Raw genomic sequence first — 17,987 nt, forward strand, 5'->3', positions numbered from 1 at the left:
AGGCGGCTCGGTACGCCTCTGGCTGCAGCAGCAATATCCTTAGTGGTATGTTGAATTCCTTCCTTCAAGTGTGTCAATCATTCTCTTAAGGGTTTTTGATCCCAGCAATATTGTGATTGTGTTATATATTAAGATCATGCAAGCAGGGTGCTAGCGTGGAGTGTGTACCTCACATTAGCTGAGAAATGGAAGATACACGTGCCTGTGTTGATCCATTATTCACAGAAACACTGCTTCCAGTCCAGGTGTGTGTGTGTGTGTGTGTGTGTGTGTGCGTACACTAACTTTTCCAAGTTTTAGGAGCAGCTAAGAATCACATACTGGGGGTTCTACAGAAATGTGCAGTGTTGTTATTTTGTGAGCAAACACAAATTCAGCGTAAACTTAAACTTCAAAGGATACCAGGCTTCTCTGCTTGCATCAGTGGCCTTGTATCACAGTGACGGCACATATGTTTGGTGTCACTCATTATGAATACTAAATTTGTATTGGAAATCTTCTCTGCATGAAAAAGTCTGCAAACAGAAAGGAAGCACAGAACAAATGTTTAATGCTGGGGGGAAAGGAACTTGCAGGCAATTTTCTATAAGTACTTTTGACAACCTGGTAAACTCCAAAGGCTTAATGCAACTTTTGCACCATAAGCTACAAATAACCAGATTTTGTGCAAAGATCTTCCTACCTCAATGGGCAGTGAAAAGATATATAAGATATATTATATCTTCATAACCTGTCTTCTACTCAACAAAATCAAACTTTCTATTCCCAAGCAATATGCAATATGGACTGTAAAACACATGATACCCATTGCTATTGAAGTATATATAAATGCAGCAAGGCAAACTCATCTCTGAGTGTCTTTACCAAGAGAGACACATTATGTGGCAATAAGGGAGAGAGCCTTTTCTGTGGTGACACCACAGCTGTGGAATATTTACCCCACAGATACATGACCGGCACCAATATTGCAATCTTTTCAGTGCAAGGTTAAAACCTGTTTATTTGTTGAAATATTTTGAGCATTTAAAGAGTTGTTCTGTTAACTGCTCTGTTGTTTCAAAATGTGCTTTATTTGATTACCTGTGTGCATGTGGGAGGTTTTGGTATTTTATTTTGGTAAGATTTCCTGGCTATGACTTTTGTACACGTCCTGTTATCCATAAGGATGAATGGTAGTTTTAAAAAAAATTAAGTAAACGCATTCATACACATCTATATTTGTATCACCTGTATCTATATCTACTTCGTAACTGATAGTGTCACATGAATAACTCAGTTGCTTCTTTAATATCAGAAAGCTACATAATTTCGGAATTCTACGGACATACCTACCTAGAACAGTTTATGCAATCTAAAATGCCATAAAATGATTTTTCATCATTGCTGAAGAAATACTGAGTTTGTACTGTAATGCAGCTCTGTTTTGATGGGATGGCACTGAAGTCTTCCTCCTCCATTTCCACTGTGAGAAAGAGAACATTTTCAGCTCTGTGAGAAGCTGCGATTATAAAAGCAAAGGAAGGTCTCTTACACCTGATTCTTCACTTACCGGCGCTAAGAAAACGTGGGAATGTGAGGCCCAAAAAGAGCTGCTGCAAGATAGACCTAGATACACAGGGGGGGAAACAATGGAACAAGAGAATAAGGAGCTGTGAGGAGGGATAGTGCCTAAATCAAGCAGGCTTTAGCTCTAGGAGTGGGGCAGAGAATTCACTGCGTGAACAGGAGCAGGAGATGGCAGAGCAAACCCACAGAACATTCCTGGAATGGAAGAAGGGGAGGGATTGCCTGCTCCCTCTTTGAAGCACAGCTTTCCCTGTTTCACTGCATGGATTTGTTGAAATCTGCCTTTCCCCTTTTCTTCTTATTAAATGGTAACTGATCCCCTTCGTCTTTCCCCCTCTTTCCTAACAACCCCCTTCCTAGATTTCATTACAAAGAACATTTCAAGAAACCACCTTGCAGGTGAAAACACCCCAAAGTCCAAACTGAGTCCAGACACCTCTGTGTTTGATATCATCACCGATAACCCATTTAAAAAATATTCACTCATGTTTGGGTTTCCTCCCTGGATTGCCCTCCAATTAAAGTTCTCTTTAATTGCAAAAACAAGGGTTTTTAATTTATGTTGAGTTGCACACCTCGTAAATATCTTCAGGAACCACTGGGAAAAAAGATTTTGTAGCTTTATCTTGCAGTGACATTATTTAATGCTAAGCTAAAGACGGAGTAATTCTACATAATAAACTTGAACAAGAAGAATGTAGGGTGAGATGTCAGCTGGGCAAATTCATTCTGTACACATCGGTCGGTCAAGGCCCTCACATGTTCAAATGTATAAAAAAACCTACCTGGAAAGTTCAACTTACCAAGCGGCTGCAGAGGCCCACCACCCTAGATGTAACATATCTGCTATCGTAGGCTAGAAAATAGAAGGCAATTGATATAAGGTTAGAATAATCTCTGAATGGGGGACAGTCGCTTCCCTCCTGCTGTTTGTTGGACTACAACTTCAGTCACCCCTGAACTCTGGCCATGATGGCTGGGGCTAGTGGGAGGTGCAGTCCAATACTATTGCGAGGGCACCACATAGACTGGCCTGGTCTAAACACATGCAGGGATAATACTGACTGGGCAAAGGCAAGAGGTAAAGGTAAAGGACCCCTGGACAGTTTAAGTCCAGTCAAAGGCAACTATGGGGTTGTGGCACTCATCTCGCTTTCAGGCCAAGGAAGCCGGCATTTGTCCACAGACAGCTTTTCGGGTCACGTGGCCAGCAGGACTAAACCGCTTCTGGTGCAACAGAACACCGTGACGGAAACCAGAGCGCATGGAAACACCATTTACCTTCCTGCCGCAGCGGTACCTATTTATCTACTTGCACTGGCATGCTTTCGAACTGCTAGGTTGGCAGGAGCTGGGACAGAGCAACGGGAGCTCACCCTATCGCGGGGATTCGAACCGCGGACCTTCTGATCAGCAAGCCGAAGAGGCTCAGTGGTTTAAACCACAGCGCCACTCGCATCCCGGCAAGAGGATACTGACCACATAGACAGAGCGGAGTCCGGCTCCTTGCTTTGCTTCTTCTTCTGGGTCACACACAGACTGATAGTCATAAGACTTGTTAAAGGCATATAAGGACATGTTGATGAGATTTCGCATGAGGCCAGGGTCAATCTCACCAAAGAATTTTCCAATCTAATGAAGGAAAGGAGATTGTTTAAAAAGAAAGACACTTCTCTTCAAACAGACTGGGAGACATAATAGTTATTATATTTACACCCTGAAAGGACGCAATGTGGCTTTCAGAGTAAAACAAGAATTGTTAAAAACACAGGAAAAAATAATAATTTAAAAAATGAAACATTATTTTTAATTTTGTTGTTTTTTTTAAAAAAAATAACAAATAATGCAACCAGCTACATTTTGGGTGCAAAATAGCTGAGAATACTTGGAAGCTTTGGCCTGGAGCATCAAAACTGCCTGTAGAATGGCAATGAATTATTACAAATGCAAGGCTCTTCATCTAAGTAAAAAGAGCAGTAAAAAGGAGAAAGGACATATTAATTCAAAGCCTGAAGCCAAGAGTTAACTGCTCTATAGGTATAGATTTAAAGAAGGCCAGATCTAGGGGTGGAACATTACAATTTTTTTGATGTCAGGCTAATCCACACAGTTGCTTTCTAATGTATGTCTCACTTCTGGATCTCAATTTGACTCAAGTTCCCCACTCCCTTCATTTCCATTAAAATACACATTTTTTTAAATGAACAAAAACTGTGTGCTTGCATATTATCTACACTTCATGTGCACATAAAGCTGGTTTTTGTTTCCCTGTCTCCTTTTTCTCCATCCCACACACCGGGCAGCAACTTCGACTCCACTCTCAGTTCAGTCCTACTTACTGCACTTAGGACGCAAAAAGTTTCTTTTAGGCTCAGTCTTTCGGCTTAGTCAGAGAGCAGAGCAGGTGAGTTTCAAATTCAAAATTATATACTTATTGATGGTGTGTGCATAATAATGTTTTGTGTTTGCCTGGGAATCTGTATTCTATTTACTTGTAAGCCACCTTTGGAGCACCTTTGAAAGGCAGGATATAAAGGTTTTTAATAAATAAATAAGGGGGGGAGACTTGTGTAATTTCATAGCAGAGGTTCATTTGCTGCTCTTTTCAGTGATATGCATAAGACAGGTGTGTATCAGCCACAACTAGGGGCAAGTGAATCTGTCCACTTTGGTTCCTCTCAGTTTCTCATTTTTCCAGTGAGTTCTCATTTCCACATCAGTCTTCTGGAAAACTCATCGCTGGATTTCTCCTAAAATGAGCATTTAAGTGCAACTTTGCCCAACATAGCACATTTATGCAAAGCAATTTCCCCTAATACAATGCATTTTAAAATCTTCATTAATATATAATTTTTTATGCACATTTTATCCTAGTGTATACATTTTTGTAAATGTGACTGGGCTGGACAACTGCAATGCAAGATTCAGAGAAGTGCAAGTTTCAATGGATTGCTGTGTTTGGGTTCACCTAATGTTTCAAAAAGCGAACATTAAGTTTGTCCCCTGTTCTATTTCCACGTAACACACTGACATTCCCCTTTCAGATCTTTATGATCAAGGGTGGAGGGAAAAGGATTGGCTTGCACTCTTGGTTCTGTACTTTTGTCATGGATACAGATTCTGAATGAGAGAGTTGTCCTGGCCGTTCTAATTTGGTTATTATGAAATCTGAAATCTTAAGTCAAACTCAAAACTTAAAGCTTGTAATTTGATTTGATAAAATAGACAGCACTTTGACTGTAAGACAACTTGATAGACAACTTGATCCGTATCACACTTACCTCTTGCATATCCCATTCCTGATTTGTCATCAAAAGAAATCCTCCATCATCAAGGATAACACAGTCAACATGCTGCAAGAAAGACAAGGAGGACAATAGGGGGGGGGAATTATTATTTGCTTTATAGTCACAATTCAGAATATACTTGAGCTGAGCACCGGCCCTGTGCCAGCCTAAGAATGAGTTTTACCACCTGGGTAAATGTTTGTAGGATTGCAGCTGTAGTTACCTTTCCAGTTATAAAATAATAGTTAGCAGTTTTCTTAATGATCTTATTACTCACTGAAGATCAACAAAAAGCAAGAAATCATTTGCTATTGACCATCATTTCATGAAGAAAAGGCTACTGTCCCATCCCCCCCCATCTACTCATAAACTGTAGTACTGGCACTAGTCACTCTCCTCTTGTAGCTGCTAAAGACAGAATTGAAACACATGCGGCTTTTAACACTTATTTATTTGACCTTTCTCTCGATACAGCACCAATTATTTCATTGCTGTTGTTTGCATTCATAAATAATGGCAATATTCTAATAATGTATTTTGATTCCAATTTTTGTTGTTGTATGATTGGTTTGATGGCAGGATCTTAATACTCAGGCGGATGCCGTGGAGATTACACAAAGCATCAAACAGAGGGGACTGAATGATATTTGTGGCTCATGAGTAGCTGGGATTGTTCATCTTAGTCTCAGTTTAGATGTGATTGCACATATAACCACTCTGGATTGGTGCAAAGAAAACATGTCTCAATGGCAACAAGATGACCATAGAATCAGAATTGTAGAGTTGGAAGGGACCACAAGGACCATCTAGTCCAACCCCTGCAATGCAGGAATCTTTTGCCCAACATGGGGCTTGAACCCACAACCCTGAGATTAAGAGTCTTGTGCTCAGGGCTTTTTTCAGCTGGAACTCACCGGAACTCAGTTCCGACACCTCTCAGGTGGGCGCCATTGCCATTGTAAGAGTACAAGGGGTTCAGTGTATGTTCCGACACCTCTTTTTCTAGAAAAAATAGCACTGCTCATGCTCTGCTGATTGAGGTATCCCAGGGATGGATAGGAGTAACATAATGCTTATCATTGACATAGTGTCTTTGTTCTTCAAAGCAAATATGCCATCCTTAAAACAATCCTATAAGATAGGCCAGGATGCGGCAAGGAGTCCACCCTGTAGAGGCATTGCCCACAAACATGGCTTCAGTATCTGCAAATGATTTATTAATGAACACATTCTTACCCGACTGTTCTTTTCACACCCACACAGTTCACTTTTGCACTGAAAAATAGAAATATAATGCAACATATGAAACCTGTTCTTAAACGAAGAATGGTGATATTCAAACTAGAGTTGTGCTCATGCTGCTTTTGTAGCCAGGTCAAATGCCAACTATTTGGGCAGAATATTAACATTTGTCAAAATTCACCACTGCTGCTCAACAGCTTGCGTTAACTGCCGTTGCAAGACCACAAAAATCTCAGGGCAATATTTCAAAACATTTCCAAGAGCCAAGAAGATGCACACTAATCCAACATAAAGTAAAATGCTCAAAATCAGGCAAAAGTATTAGTTCTGCAACTCCTGAATAACCAGACTTCCAATGAAAGTTACATATGCTCAAAAAAATAATTAGGAAGATGGATTCCTGACAAATCTGGTAGGTAACTCGTCCTTCTCCCAGATTTGCTACTCTTGCCCACACATCCCTTTCTTCACCTTGAAAGGAATGTCCAAGGAGCTGGACACCCCACCCCTAGCAGCTGCTTATTCCCCCTTTATTCCCTCTTCTCCCACCCTAGGTACATTTGAGGGTGCTTGGAAAGGAGGGGAAAGTGGAAGTACAAGCAGTGGTGGGATAAAGCAGGACTCTGTTCAGGCCATCTCTACTCAGCATGATAACCAGCCAAAGGCACTTGATGTTACACTATTGGATATTGGTAACAATTATATCTACTGGATAACTTCTGCCCATTTATTTATTATGTATGAATGTTTGAATCAACATTTCCAATTGGATACTGAGCTGTAGCGCAGGAGCGCACAATAAAACAATCCTAGATGTAAGTTGAAGTTTTCACATTGATGCTCAAAAGAAAAGCTACCGGTACATACAAGTTTCTTACCTGAATCTTTGTTGTGATTTTCGTGAAATTCTCCATCCAGTTGGTCACATTGATTTTTACTCCAACAACTAACAAGGAATACACAATATATATGGGATGTCAGTCAGTTAAGGAAGATACATGGTCATTTCAAATGCCACCGAAAGACGAAGAAAGAATAAGTGTTGCACCCCCCCCCCCGTTCTTCTCCCAATAAAGGTCATACATCAGGGCAACCAAGACCAATTTAGTCTCATAATCAGGTCTGAACCCCAATTGAAATTGGAGAAGGTAATCAGTTTCATCCAAGAGTGCTTGCAACTGTCTTACCAATACTCTTTTGTTCATCTTCCCTCAAAAGGGAAAAACTAATAAACAGCTTTATTCGGAAATCTTTGGGACCTTTAGCATGGTCAAAGAGACTTACAAGTAAGCTAGGTAATGCAGGTTTGCTCCTTAAAACAAGAACTTCAGTTGCTGTTTACTATGTCCAATAACAACAGTCAAGAAATGTCAGTATTATTGCTTCCCACCTGCAGGTTTCAGAAGTTTTCCATTGACGGTTATTTTCACAGCCTTGCTGACCATAATGCCATCTTCAGATACACTTCCTGAGATATAGGAAGGAAGGAAGGAAGGAAACCCAAACATTTAATAGATGACTATGAAACAGTCTTGGTGTGTCAGAGAAACCAAATGAATTGGGTTGTATCTGTTTGCAGATTAGGTTATGCCTGTTTGCCATTCACCCTGAATAGGTGGCTCAGTTGGTTAGAGCGTGGTGGTGATAATGCCAAGGTCGTGCGTTCTGATTCCTGTACGGGCCAGTTGGATATTTCTGCACTGCTGGGGGTTGGACTAGATGACCCTCTGGGTCCCTTCCAATCCTACAATTCTATGATTCTATAAATGCCTCCCGGGATTGTGCTCTTGAATGAAAATCTTAACACCAGAGGAAGCCATAACCTAACTATGGAAGTCAGGGTCATGCTTCACTGACTCAACTGCAGCTTGCTACAAATCCTTTGGCAACATTTCCTGAGTTCTAGCTAAAACTTTTGAGAAACAGACATGCATAATTGCTATATGGTAATCTTCATAGCCATTATGTACACTTTTCCAGATGTCTTCAACATTCCATAGTTGTGTAATATGGACAGACCGTACTGTATCTGGAGTTTAACAAGATAATTTTGGGTGCCCAGTGACTTACTGTTATAGAAGGGAGCTGTGAAGATGTAGTTTTCATTATCTAAGCTCCTTTTGTAGAAGCTCTCTTCATAGGTTTCAGGATTTTCTGTCCAATATTCTCCTGCACTGAACATGAGACATTAATGTCGGCTTTTTGTCTTAATTCTCACATATTTTCTTATCCTGTGCGTGTCTAATCTGAAGGAAGCTCCACTGAATTCAATGGGGCTTACTCACAGGAAAGTGTGGGGAACATTTGACCCTTCACATTCACCACCTGACCACTGACCCTGCTGGCCGGGGCTGATGGGAGTTAAAATAGCAGCATCAGGAGGATCTCAGGCTTCTCACTACTGGGCTCCAGGATTGAAATCTAAGGCTGCAATCCAAGACCATTTATTTGGGAGCAAGGCCCATTGAAATTAATGAGATTTACTTCTGAGTAGACTGTAGGATTGTACTGTTTGTTAATGTTACTGAAAACCTTAAAATGTGGCTTATTGTAATAATATAGCTCCCTGCAGATGTTCACATTACAGAAAATGGCTTGCTCAAACAATACTAGACAGCCAGGATTCTACCTGGCGTAAGATCAAGAAGAAATCTCATGTCCATGAGCTACGTCTCCTATTTAATCTCCAGTCAAAATCCAACCATCTACAGGAGACAACGAGCAATTTGGGAAATCCCATTATTAAGTTTGGGATCCCCACAACCCCATTCTGACTTCTAACTCTGAAATGCTGTGAAAACCTGAAACTGGTTACAGACATAAGCCGAGTGCTCAAATAATTCCACATGCCCAAAGGGAATTTGAGCTTATGTTTCTTGAATAGCAGCCTTTCAACACCAGCAACAAACCACTTTTGAAATCGAGGTACTTAAAAACAAAAAGTTAGTGATGAAGGATTTGTGTCTGCCTTTGTTTTCTTTTTCAGTTCCACAGGCTGTTTTCTGAGGAAGCTCACTGGATCTTGGCTATACTATACAAGGATGATTCAGCACAAGCTTTCCCTGTTACGTTTCGTCTTGTACAGTAACTGAATTTCAAAATATGAAAAACACTGAATTCAAAATATGAAAAACACTGAATTTCAAAATATGAAAAACACAGTTTGTTCAAAATGTATCTACTGTAATTTATGAGAATTACAACTTTATAATATGCCAATCAAGGGCATATTATTTTTAATATCTGGGTATGGGAATCAAACCTAGGGCATGGACATTGATTCTGAGTACCACCCTCTGTTTCCTCCCTGTGGGTCAGAATATTATATTTGGGGTATTCAATATATTTGTTGTGAAGACTCTCACTTTAATATCCCACTACCAAGTGACAATTTCAACGGGGGCTTGCAAGAACTTCAGCCACTATCGAACCCTGAGTTGGGCATGCTTAAGAAATTAGGTGAGGTATGTGTTGTATGTAATATATGTAATGTAAAGTACATATTGTACTGATATTTATAATAAAATGGGTTTTTTTAAAGGCATGCTTAAGAAATTGATTTTGCCAGTGTCTCTGTTGTATTTCTTAGAAAGAAACAGACCCTTACCTTTTGGGATACACTCTAGTGATCCCTCCATCCGTAGCTACAAATCGTGCTGTGATTCCTTCACTGTGGGAGGGAAGAAAAGAGAGACAGAAATATTTGAATTGAACTGAATTTGGAATGATTGCCAGCCCTTTGTACATAATATTCACAAGTTTTTCTAAGATAGTCTAAAACACAAATGTGTGCATTTTCATATACTTAATGCCATGTTTGTTCGTTGTGTGCTCTAATTATCAGAAATGATCCAGTATTATTTTAATACACCATTAAAAACCCCAGAAATAGCCATGTTGCTTGGTTGGGGGAAGGAAAACAACACTCACGGGTCCTGCTTACTCCAGTAATTCTGAACAAGTTCACTTGTAAATCCTGCATCCAGCAAAGCTCTCATAACCATATCATTACCTATCAAAGGAAACAAGCCAAAGGTTAATTAAGATCACAGGAAGCTGCCAAGTCAGACCATTGGTCCATACAGTTCAGTACTGCTTACACTGACTTGAAGTGGCTCTCTAGGATTTCAGCAAGGAGGAGTCATTTTCAGATGCACTTGGAGATGCGGGGGAATTGAAACGGAGACCTTTTGAAAGCACAGCCTGACTCTAGTGCTTAGTTATGATCCTTCCCCATAATATGACCACACCCCATAATAAAAATGAACTCAGATTTCAACAAATATTTCAAATTTTAAATCTGTACGGTTTGGCATCGGTTGCTGCTGTTTCAATGACAAATTCTAAGATCAAAAGGCCAGCTAAGTTTTAAAAAGTATTACTGTATATTCTGGCGTATAAGACTACTTTTTAATCCAGGAAAATCTTCTCAAAAGTCGGGGGTTGTCTTATACGCCGGGTGGAGAATCTGCGGTTGAGAATATCTCAGACTCTATATTTTAACTGGAAAAGTTGGGGGTTGTCTTATACGCCCAGTCGTCTTATACGCCGGAAAATACAGTAGGTATTTTGAAATGTAAGCAGGTCAGAACAATTTTTATCTTCACATAACAACCCTATGAACTGGATGAAACTCTGCAATCTTGCATACATAAACCCAGTAACCAGATCTGGTACTATACAGAATTATGGGAAACAGGGTGATCACATCAACATTTCTTCTTTGGAACCAACTGCTGCACTTACACTGTCATCTTCTGCAAGCAGTTTCATTTAATGAAAAAGTAAGTCTTACATGAAGGATTTTGGGGAGTGTATCGATCTATGAATTCGCTGAAATTCAGAAGAAATGCAGTGTTGTTGTCAGTTATTTTCACAGGCCCACAGTAGTCTCTAGAAAAAGAAAACAGGTTTTTAAAATATTGCTTTTAATCCATGAAGTAAAGCAAGCAAGCAAATAAACTTCTGGCTGAGCTGGATTGGGTTTGCATGGCAGGTATCCTGGCTAACCAGAGAGTAGTAAACAATGATTTACCTAGCATTTGGTAGCAACGTTTCATTTAGCAGCATATCATGTAGAAGTACTTGCCTACAGTCTGCAGTGTATCACTTTGACAACATTGAGAAATTCAATGGCAAGATTATGTTATGCATAAATTAGGGAAAGTTAAATGCTATAAGCAAGGAAACACAAGATTAGAGTGTCTGAATGATCAGCCTTGACATAGGAATGGATGAATCCATCAGCTTTGGTTTCTCAATTTCCAAACGTAAGTAGTTTGTCATATTTCTGCGTAGGTTTGCGATATATTTTTAAAAATTCATTTATGTTTATTTCTTTATTAAATTTCTATACCGGCCTGAGGATCTGAGGACTGTGGGGCGGTTTACAATATAAAACACAAAAATACACAACATTAAAAACCCCACAAAAGATCCTCAGCATTTTAAAATACAATTCTCCTTATATGAACATTTAAGTATGAAATTTTACCAAAGTTATACATCTCTGCAACCAATCTTAAGCAACATAATGCATTTTGGTAGGCTATTTTTGATTATATAAATGGATGCACATACAGTCATAGGTGCATAGAAACAGGCCTGCACCCAGCAAGAATTCTGACTCCAAATTGTTCAACAATAGCAACTACTCAAAGCTTCCACCTGCATGCTCAGCCCTCACTGGGGTGCTTTGGCTATGTGTGCTAATGTGTCTTATTCAGAATCTTTTTGTACCTCTACAAACTCTGGGAGCTTCCAAGCCACCAGATATTTTGGTTTTGGCTACAGAGGGACCAGCAGCACTCAAGAGAACTGAGATGCCATGAGTGAGGTGCTCCATTTCGTTCTCCCCCCTGTGATCCAGTTTTCTCTCATCTCTCCCCCACCCCCAATAGTCAGCATACAGTGTCTGTTGAACATTAGGTTAAGAGGCTGTTGTTCTAACAACTGTGTAGAAGATGGAATTTCAGCAGATAGAACTTGTACTCTATCTGTCAGGAATGCTTTGATGGTGTTTCCTGCTTGGCAGGGGGTTGGACTGGATGGCCCTTGTGGTCTCTTCCAACTCTAGGATTCTATGATTCTAGTATAGTGGTTAGGAGCAGGGAGACTGGAATTCAAATCTTGACTAAGCCATTAAGTTATCTTAGTTGAAGCTATTAAGCTGAATAACCTTGGGCCAGTCACTATACTCTCAGCCTAACTGATCTTCAGGATTGTTGTTAGGATAAAATGGGGTGAGATGAGAGGGGTATGAACAAAATACACCACCTTGAGTCCCTTGGAGGAAAGGTGGGATATAAATGTAATAAACACTCAGGAGAATGAGTGGTTCTTTCTACCATTTTGTATCTACATATCTTTTTCTCCAAAGACTCCATTCCCTTACTCCTCCCACCTGCTGGTCAGGTTCCCCCCCTCAAAAGTCTCCTACTTTACGTGAACACTCGGTCCTCATTGGGCTGCTTTCCAGGGGAACCCTACATTTCCTTTGATTCCCCCCCCCGAATATTGTTTGTATTTCTGCAAACTTTGGGGTTACTAATGAAGCTCAGTGGTGTCGTTTTGGCTATGTAAGTGTGAACACTGGAAGACTTCAGACTGCTATTAGTATATAGATGATCTTATCTTAAACAAAGTTGGCTGAATCTTCACTAAATTAGTTAGGACAAAAGTCCAACAGAAATCAACAGAACAAGTTAGGCATGATTTAGTTCTTTCTGAAATCAATGGGACTGAAGTTCATCTAACTTGGTCTAGATCCAATTAATTTTATTGTGTCTGTGTGTGTGTGTGTGTGTGTGTGTGTATATATATATATTTGTTGTTGTATTTTTGTTGGAAAGTGTCCAGAGTGGTTGGGGAAATCCAGCCAGATGGGTTGGGTATAAGAAATAAATTATTATTATCATCATTTTCTTAGTCAAGACTTGTTATGTATCATTTGGATATACAGAACAGGAAAATGACCAACCTTGGTGCTAAAAAGGTGTAGCCGAATTCATCAAAGCGATCTAGCTTCAGAGTTTCCGTAACTATAAAGATGAAAATGCAGTGTCAGAATCTTTTATAAGCAAAACTAAGTATGTAAATGCAGTGGATTTCAACATTTTTAAAGCACTCGGTTCCTAGGATCAATTCAGACAATGGCTCCAGCTTAACAAGATAAAAGTTATTAAGCTGGCAAAGAGCATTGTGACCACATACTCCAGCTCTGCCTCACCCTGTGTTTCTCCTTGCATGTCCAAAATGTGAAATTGTGGTTTAATTTGGATGTGCAGATCTGGAAAACTGGTTTAAAGTAAGCACTATGGAAGCAGCAAAGCCAATCAATATTACCCCACCACCCACATTTTCACATTAAAAAAGAGATTCATGTATTCATCAGGAAATAGCAGCAACACAGCCTGAAATACTGCAACAATTGCTGCAAGGTAAAGCTGGCACAATATTGACCTGCTAAGCATGACCATATGGCAACTAAAGCTGAAGCCATGGGGATGTCAAGATGCAAACCAAAAGGGCTTGTTAAATGTGCCACAGGTAAAATATTTTACTTAGCATAAATTCATTTCAGAGTTCTTGAAAACACAAATTTGGGGTGAGGTGTTAATCCGAGTCTCTTAATAAACTAAGAGGTGTCAGGGTCAAAGATAGGAGGAGGAAAGAGAAACAATTCAAAAGCATGTGAGGAAAAAATACATCATTTTCCCTTCTCTATTTTTAGAATACCCAATTGTCATGGGAGAAGCCCCAAGATGAAGGACACAAAGGAGAACATCCAGGAGGAATGGAAATAGAAGCAGACAACATGTATAAGCAACAGTAAATAGAGGGAAATTGAGCAACAAGAATATACTTGCCATTTTGGACTGTTATAATCCATCAGAAAGAGGCAAGGAAACAGAAAAAACAGGGTAAAGCAAAAGGGGTCACAAACCAATATTTTATTCAACCAGCCCCTTGAATAAAAATATTGTGGCATAAAGAGAGATCAAAGGTTCGTTTTCTCTACAGCTGTACACTGGAGAAAAGACAAACATCTCTGAAGACTTGAACACATGTCTTTTGTCAACATATATCCATCACATAACTACAAAACAGCTTGAAATCTAGTTTTGAGCTGGCAACAACAAAGGGTCAATCATACATTATGTGGAGCAGCTATTGGGGGCATTTCCCTGCTCCCTGGAGCAGCTTTCCTATGTGACCAGCATAAGACGTGGAGAACGCGCACAATAGTACAAGGGACGTACAAAAGATGTCAATGCAGCAAGACGGAAGACTGCTAAGAGAAGGTTAGATAGACTCTTATGTCCCAAAGCAGACCTCTACAATGTGTGACCTGCCAAGCCAAACACTTCCATCACTCACGTCCTACAAGCTGAAGTAGGTTCAGCTTGCCTGTGTGAGACCACCAGGTCACAAATTGTATAGGCTTGCCCCACTTCGTGTTCTGGAAATAGGCAAAGACTTCCTTATTTTATCTAAGCTTTCATCCAATGGTTTTATGAAGATCTAACGTGATTGCTTTTAACTGCTCTCTGCAATCCATTATACCCCTGCTTTAAATCCTTTCTACGCCCTTTTGTTATTATGGACTGCCCTGAGCTCCATTTGGGGAGAAAGAATGGGCTATAACCTTGGGACAAACAAACACAGCAGCTAGAATAGGATTCCCAACTGCGTGGAAATTTGTAGGGAAGCAGCAGCAGTGAAGAGGCAAGCAAGAGCTGCTGCTTAGCCTTCCTGTGAATGAGTGACAGAAGACTATGAAGACCGTTGGGGGAACTGCAGTAAGTTCAAAGTATGCCTAATAGGCTACAAACTGAGGCCAAACAGTGGGAATGTAGCACACAATGGAGTGCATAGAGCTTCTGCAGCATCTTGGAAACAGTAGTTTCTGGTGCCCATTGGGACTGGTAGAGCAAAAGGCAGGGAGACCAACAGCGGGTCAAGTCCAAGCCCACGGCAGGCAGAGCCAACTAATTCTAGTTCCCTCTGCATCTTCCTCCTTGCTAAGTTCTACAAGGGGAAACACTGAGACTATGAAGGAGGCAGCTGACAAGGAGAGCTGCCCTCTGGGCTGGATGTAAGGCAAGCAATTGGGTGCAGCCTCAGGACAGGTGAGGCTGGTGGAGCAGTGAGTGGAGCATTAACTGAAGTCGACAAGCCTCCACATAGCCTGAGACCCGAATGAACACCAGTTCCCACATTAAGGTTTCTGTACACCTTGTCATCTTTGGAGATTCAGGTTTGGATGCTCTCACTGCGTGACAACTGAGGAAGGAGCTTTCTGGGTGGTGGTGCCCCGCTTATAGTACTTACTCTCAGGTAGACTTGCTTACTTTTTGGCCCGAGCTCAAGGATACAAAGGAGAACATTCAGGAGGAATGGAAATAGAAGCAGACAATATGAGCAACAGTAAACAGAGGGGAAATTGAGCAACAAGAATATACTTGCCCCTTGGGACTGTGATAATCCATCAGAAGGAGAAGGCAGGGAAACAGAAAAAACAGGGTAAAGCAAAAGGGGTCACAAACCAATATTTTATTCAACCAGCCCCTTGAATAAAAATATTGTGGCATAAAGAGAGATCAAAGGTTCATTTTCTCTACAGCTGTACTCTGGAGAAAAGACAAACATCTCTGAAGACTTCAACCCATGTCTTGTTAACACTTTCTTTCATGTACCTTCTATATAATGCAGCTACTTCGAGGGTCTGTGTAATGGAAATATTGACTCAGGGGGCTCCTAAGAAATCCAGCCCAGAATCATTGATCTTGCACTCAAGAATTTTACAGACTGCTTCCAAGTTCAGGAAGTCCAGAAATAAATTATGCAATATGCTGGGCCACAAAACAAAATTGGGGGGAAAAATCCATCACACACGTATAGAACAACTTGAAAACTAGTTTTGAGCTGACAGCAACACACGGTTAATTCATACATAACATGGAACAGCTATCTGGTGTATTTTGCTGCTCCCTGGAGCATTCCTCCCCCCTTTATGAATAGGAATGCACACAGTACTTACTACAAGGGACACACAAAAGATTGCAGTGTAGGAAGTTATCAGCAAGACAGATGACTGCTAAGTAAAAGTCAGACCCAAAGTCCTAAAGTCGGCCTGCCAAGCGAAACACAGTCATCCCTCACATTCTACAGCCCTCAGGAGGTTAAAACTACCTGTTTTTCCTGCCCGCAGCAGACCACAATAATTACAAATTTTCTAGGCTTGCCTGTAAGTATGGGCAGAAATTTGACATATAGAATTCCTTCCCAACAGAGATCAGGCAGATCTCTGTAGTGTTGGGTTGCTAACAGTACAGACTCAAATGTAATAGTTGAAGATAGTTAATATTCCCGGTTTTTCCCTCTCATTCATTCCTCAAGGCAAACACAAATATGATTTATTCAGATTTATTCAGTCCAGGTTGAATAAATTATACTTTGATGCTCCTTAAAGGTTTTTTTCCCCATTTTTGTATTCTTATGCTGGTACATTCTTTCCTTTTCTCATTTTTTGCTTCTCACTTTAAAGACAACTTGAACAAAATCCAGTAAGGGCACAATCCAAATTACGTCCGCTCATATCACACACTGCGTGAAGCATTCAGAACAATTAAACCACAACACAAACCTAAGCAAGTTGAACTACTACATTATGTGTTGCATAGAATCTTTGCTAAATTCCAGAATACTCAACTCCTACCTTGCAGGTGGGCTATTCCCTAAAGACAGCAATAGAGGATACCCAAAGCACTGTTTCTCTAGGTAACGTAAGCAAGGAGATGAGAGAGAAAAGTTTAACCAGTGCAACTAGAGGAACAGAACATATTCTACTTGTGTAGAATACTTTTTGTACCTTGCAAGCTCACACAATGACTTGGAATCATGGCTCTAGAGTTGGGGAGTACATCATGGTAACATTAACGAATTTCACAAGATTGTGACTTTTTAAATACTGCTTTTAAAAAGGCAAGAAAACAGTGTTGCAGAATGGTAAGGCCAAACAAACCATAGCTTATGAAGCCAGGAAGGAGTTATTGCCACATGCTCCCTCTTCGCCCATCTCTCATGTCCAGAATGTGAAAGTGTGGTTTAATCTTATGCATAACGAAAAACTGGTTTAAAGTATGCACGATGAAAGCACTGAATCTGGTGTGTGATGAGTCTCCAAAGAGGGGAAAGCCTAGCTGGCAATGCACACCGATGCTCGTGATCAACCTAATCAATCTCAGTTGAGATATAGTTAATCCCAAATATGTAATGGGATGCATCAAGAAAAACACTGGCGAACGGTTACAAAACATTAAAGTATTACGGCAACCCTTGCAGACATCAGATGGTTAGGATCCAGATGTCAATAATGTTTCCCCTGGCTAATCAAAATTACCCCACTACCTGCCTTTTCACTTTTCATAAAACAGCAACATGAAATCATAGAATTCAATTGCCTTCAATAGAGACAATTTATGCTACCAGAGTTAGGAAGAGAGCAGAGAGAATTGTAGCAGATCCTTTACAACCCGGTCATCATCTGCTTGATTTACTTCCATCTGGACGTCGCTACAGGACTTCATATACAAAATCGGCCAGGCACAAGAATAGTTTTTTCCCCCTTGTGCCATTAAATTGTTAAATTCGTAGTTGTATAGCTGAAGGGGAGGTCAATTATGGGTGGGGTTTCTTTGCTTCTTTGTATTGTGAGAGGAACAGTGTCTGTATGTTTACATTGCAATGTAGCCGAAACAAATTCCAAGTACAGTATGTTGGAAAATGTACTTGGCCAATAATAAATCATTCCTATTCCTATTCCTAGAATCTTAGAGTTGGAAGGGACCCCAAGGGTCATCTAGTCCAACCCCCTGCAATGCAGGAATC

At 40.4% G+C, this 17,987-nt stretch overlaps 1 protein-coding gene across 9 annotated transcripts in view; it reads right to left on the reverse strand.

The window, feature by feature from the left end:
- Positions 1–17,987, reverse strand: part of CACNA2D1 (calcium voltage-gated channel auxiliary subunit alpha2delta 1) — a 400,043-nt gene that overhangs the window by 17,482 nt on the left and 364,574 nt on the right. For 6 of the 9 annotated variants that reach the window (XM_033162979.1, XM_033162986.1, XM_033162981.1 and 3 more), the window contains 15 exons: positions 13,964–13,972; positions 13,075–13,135; positions 10,891–10,988; positions 10,026–10,107; positions 9,703–9,765; positions 8,166–8,269; positions 7,486–7,563; positions 6,974–7,041; positions 6,090–6,128; positions 4,848–4,919; positions 3,046–3,198; positions 2,370–2,422; positions 1,550–1,605; positions 1,333–1,462; positions 403–515 (listed from right to left, as the gene is read on the reverse strand). In XM_033162979.1, coding sequence (XP_033018870.1) covers positions 403–515; positions 1,333–1,462; positions 1,550–1,605; positions 2,370–2,422; positions 3,046–3,198; positions 4,848–4,919; positions 6,090–6,128; positions 6,974–7,041; positions 7,486–7,563; positions 8,166–8,269; positions 9,703–9,765; positions 10,026–10,107; positions 10,891–10,988; positions 13,075–13,135; positions 13,964–13,972 — 1,179 coding nt within the window. The remainder of the gene's footprint in view (positions 1–402; positions 516–1,332; positions 1,463–1,549; positions 1,606–2,369; positions 2,423–3,045; positions 3,199–4,847; positions 4,920–6,089; positions 6,129–6,973; positions 7,042–7,485; positions 7,564–8,165; positions 8,270–9,702; positions 9,766–10,025; positions 10,108–10,890; positions 10,989–13,074; positions 13,136–13,963; positions 13,973–17,987) is intronic. The other 3 variants (XM_033162984.1, XM_033162982.1, XM_033162987.1) reach the window with 1 other exon arrangement.

The sequence above is a fragment of the Lacerta agilis genome, chromosome 10 (assembly GCF_009819535.1).
Source record: "Lacerta agilis isolate rLacAgi1 chromosome 10, rLacAgi1.pri, whole genome shotgun sequence".
Lineage (NCBI taxonomy): Eukaryota > Metazoa > Chordata > Lepidosauria > Squamata > Lacertidae > Lacerta > Lacerta agilis.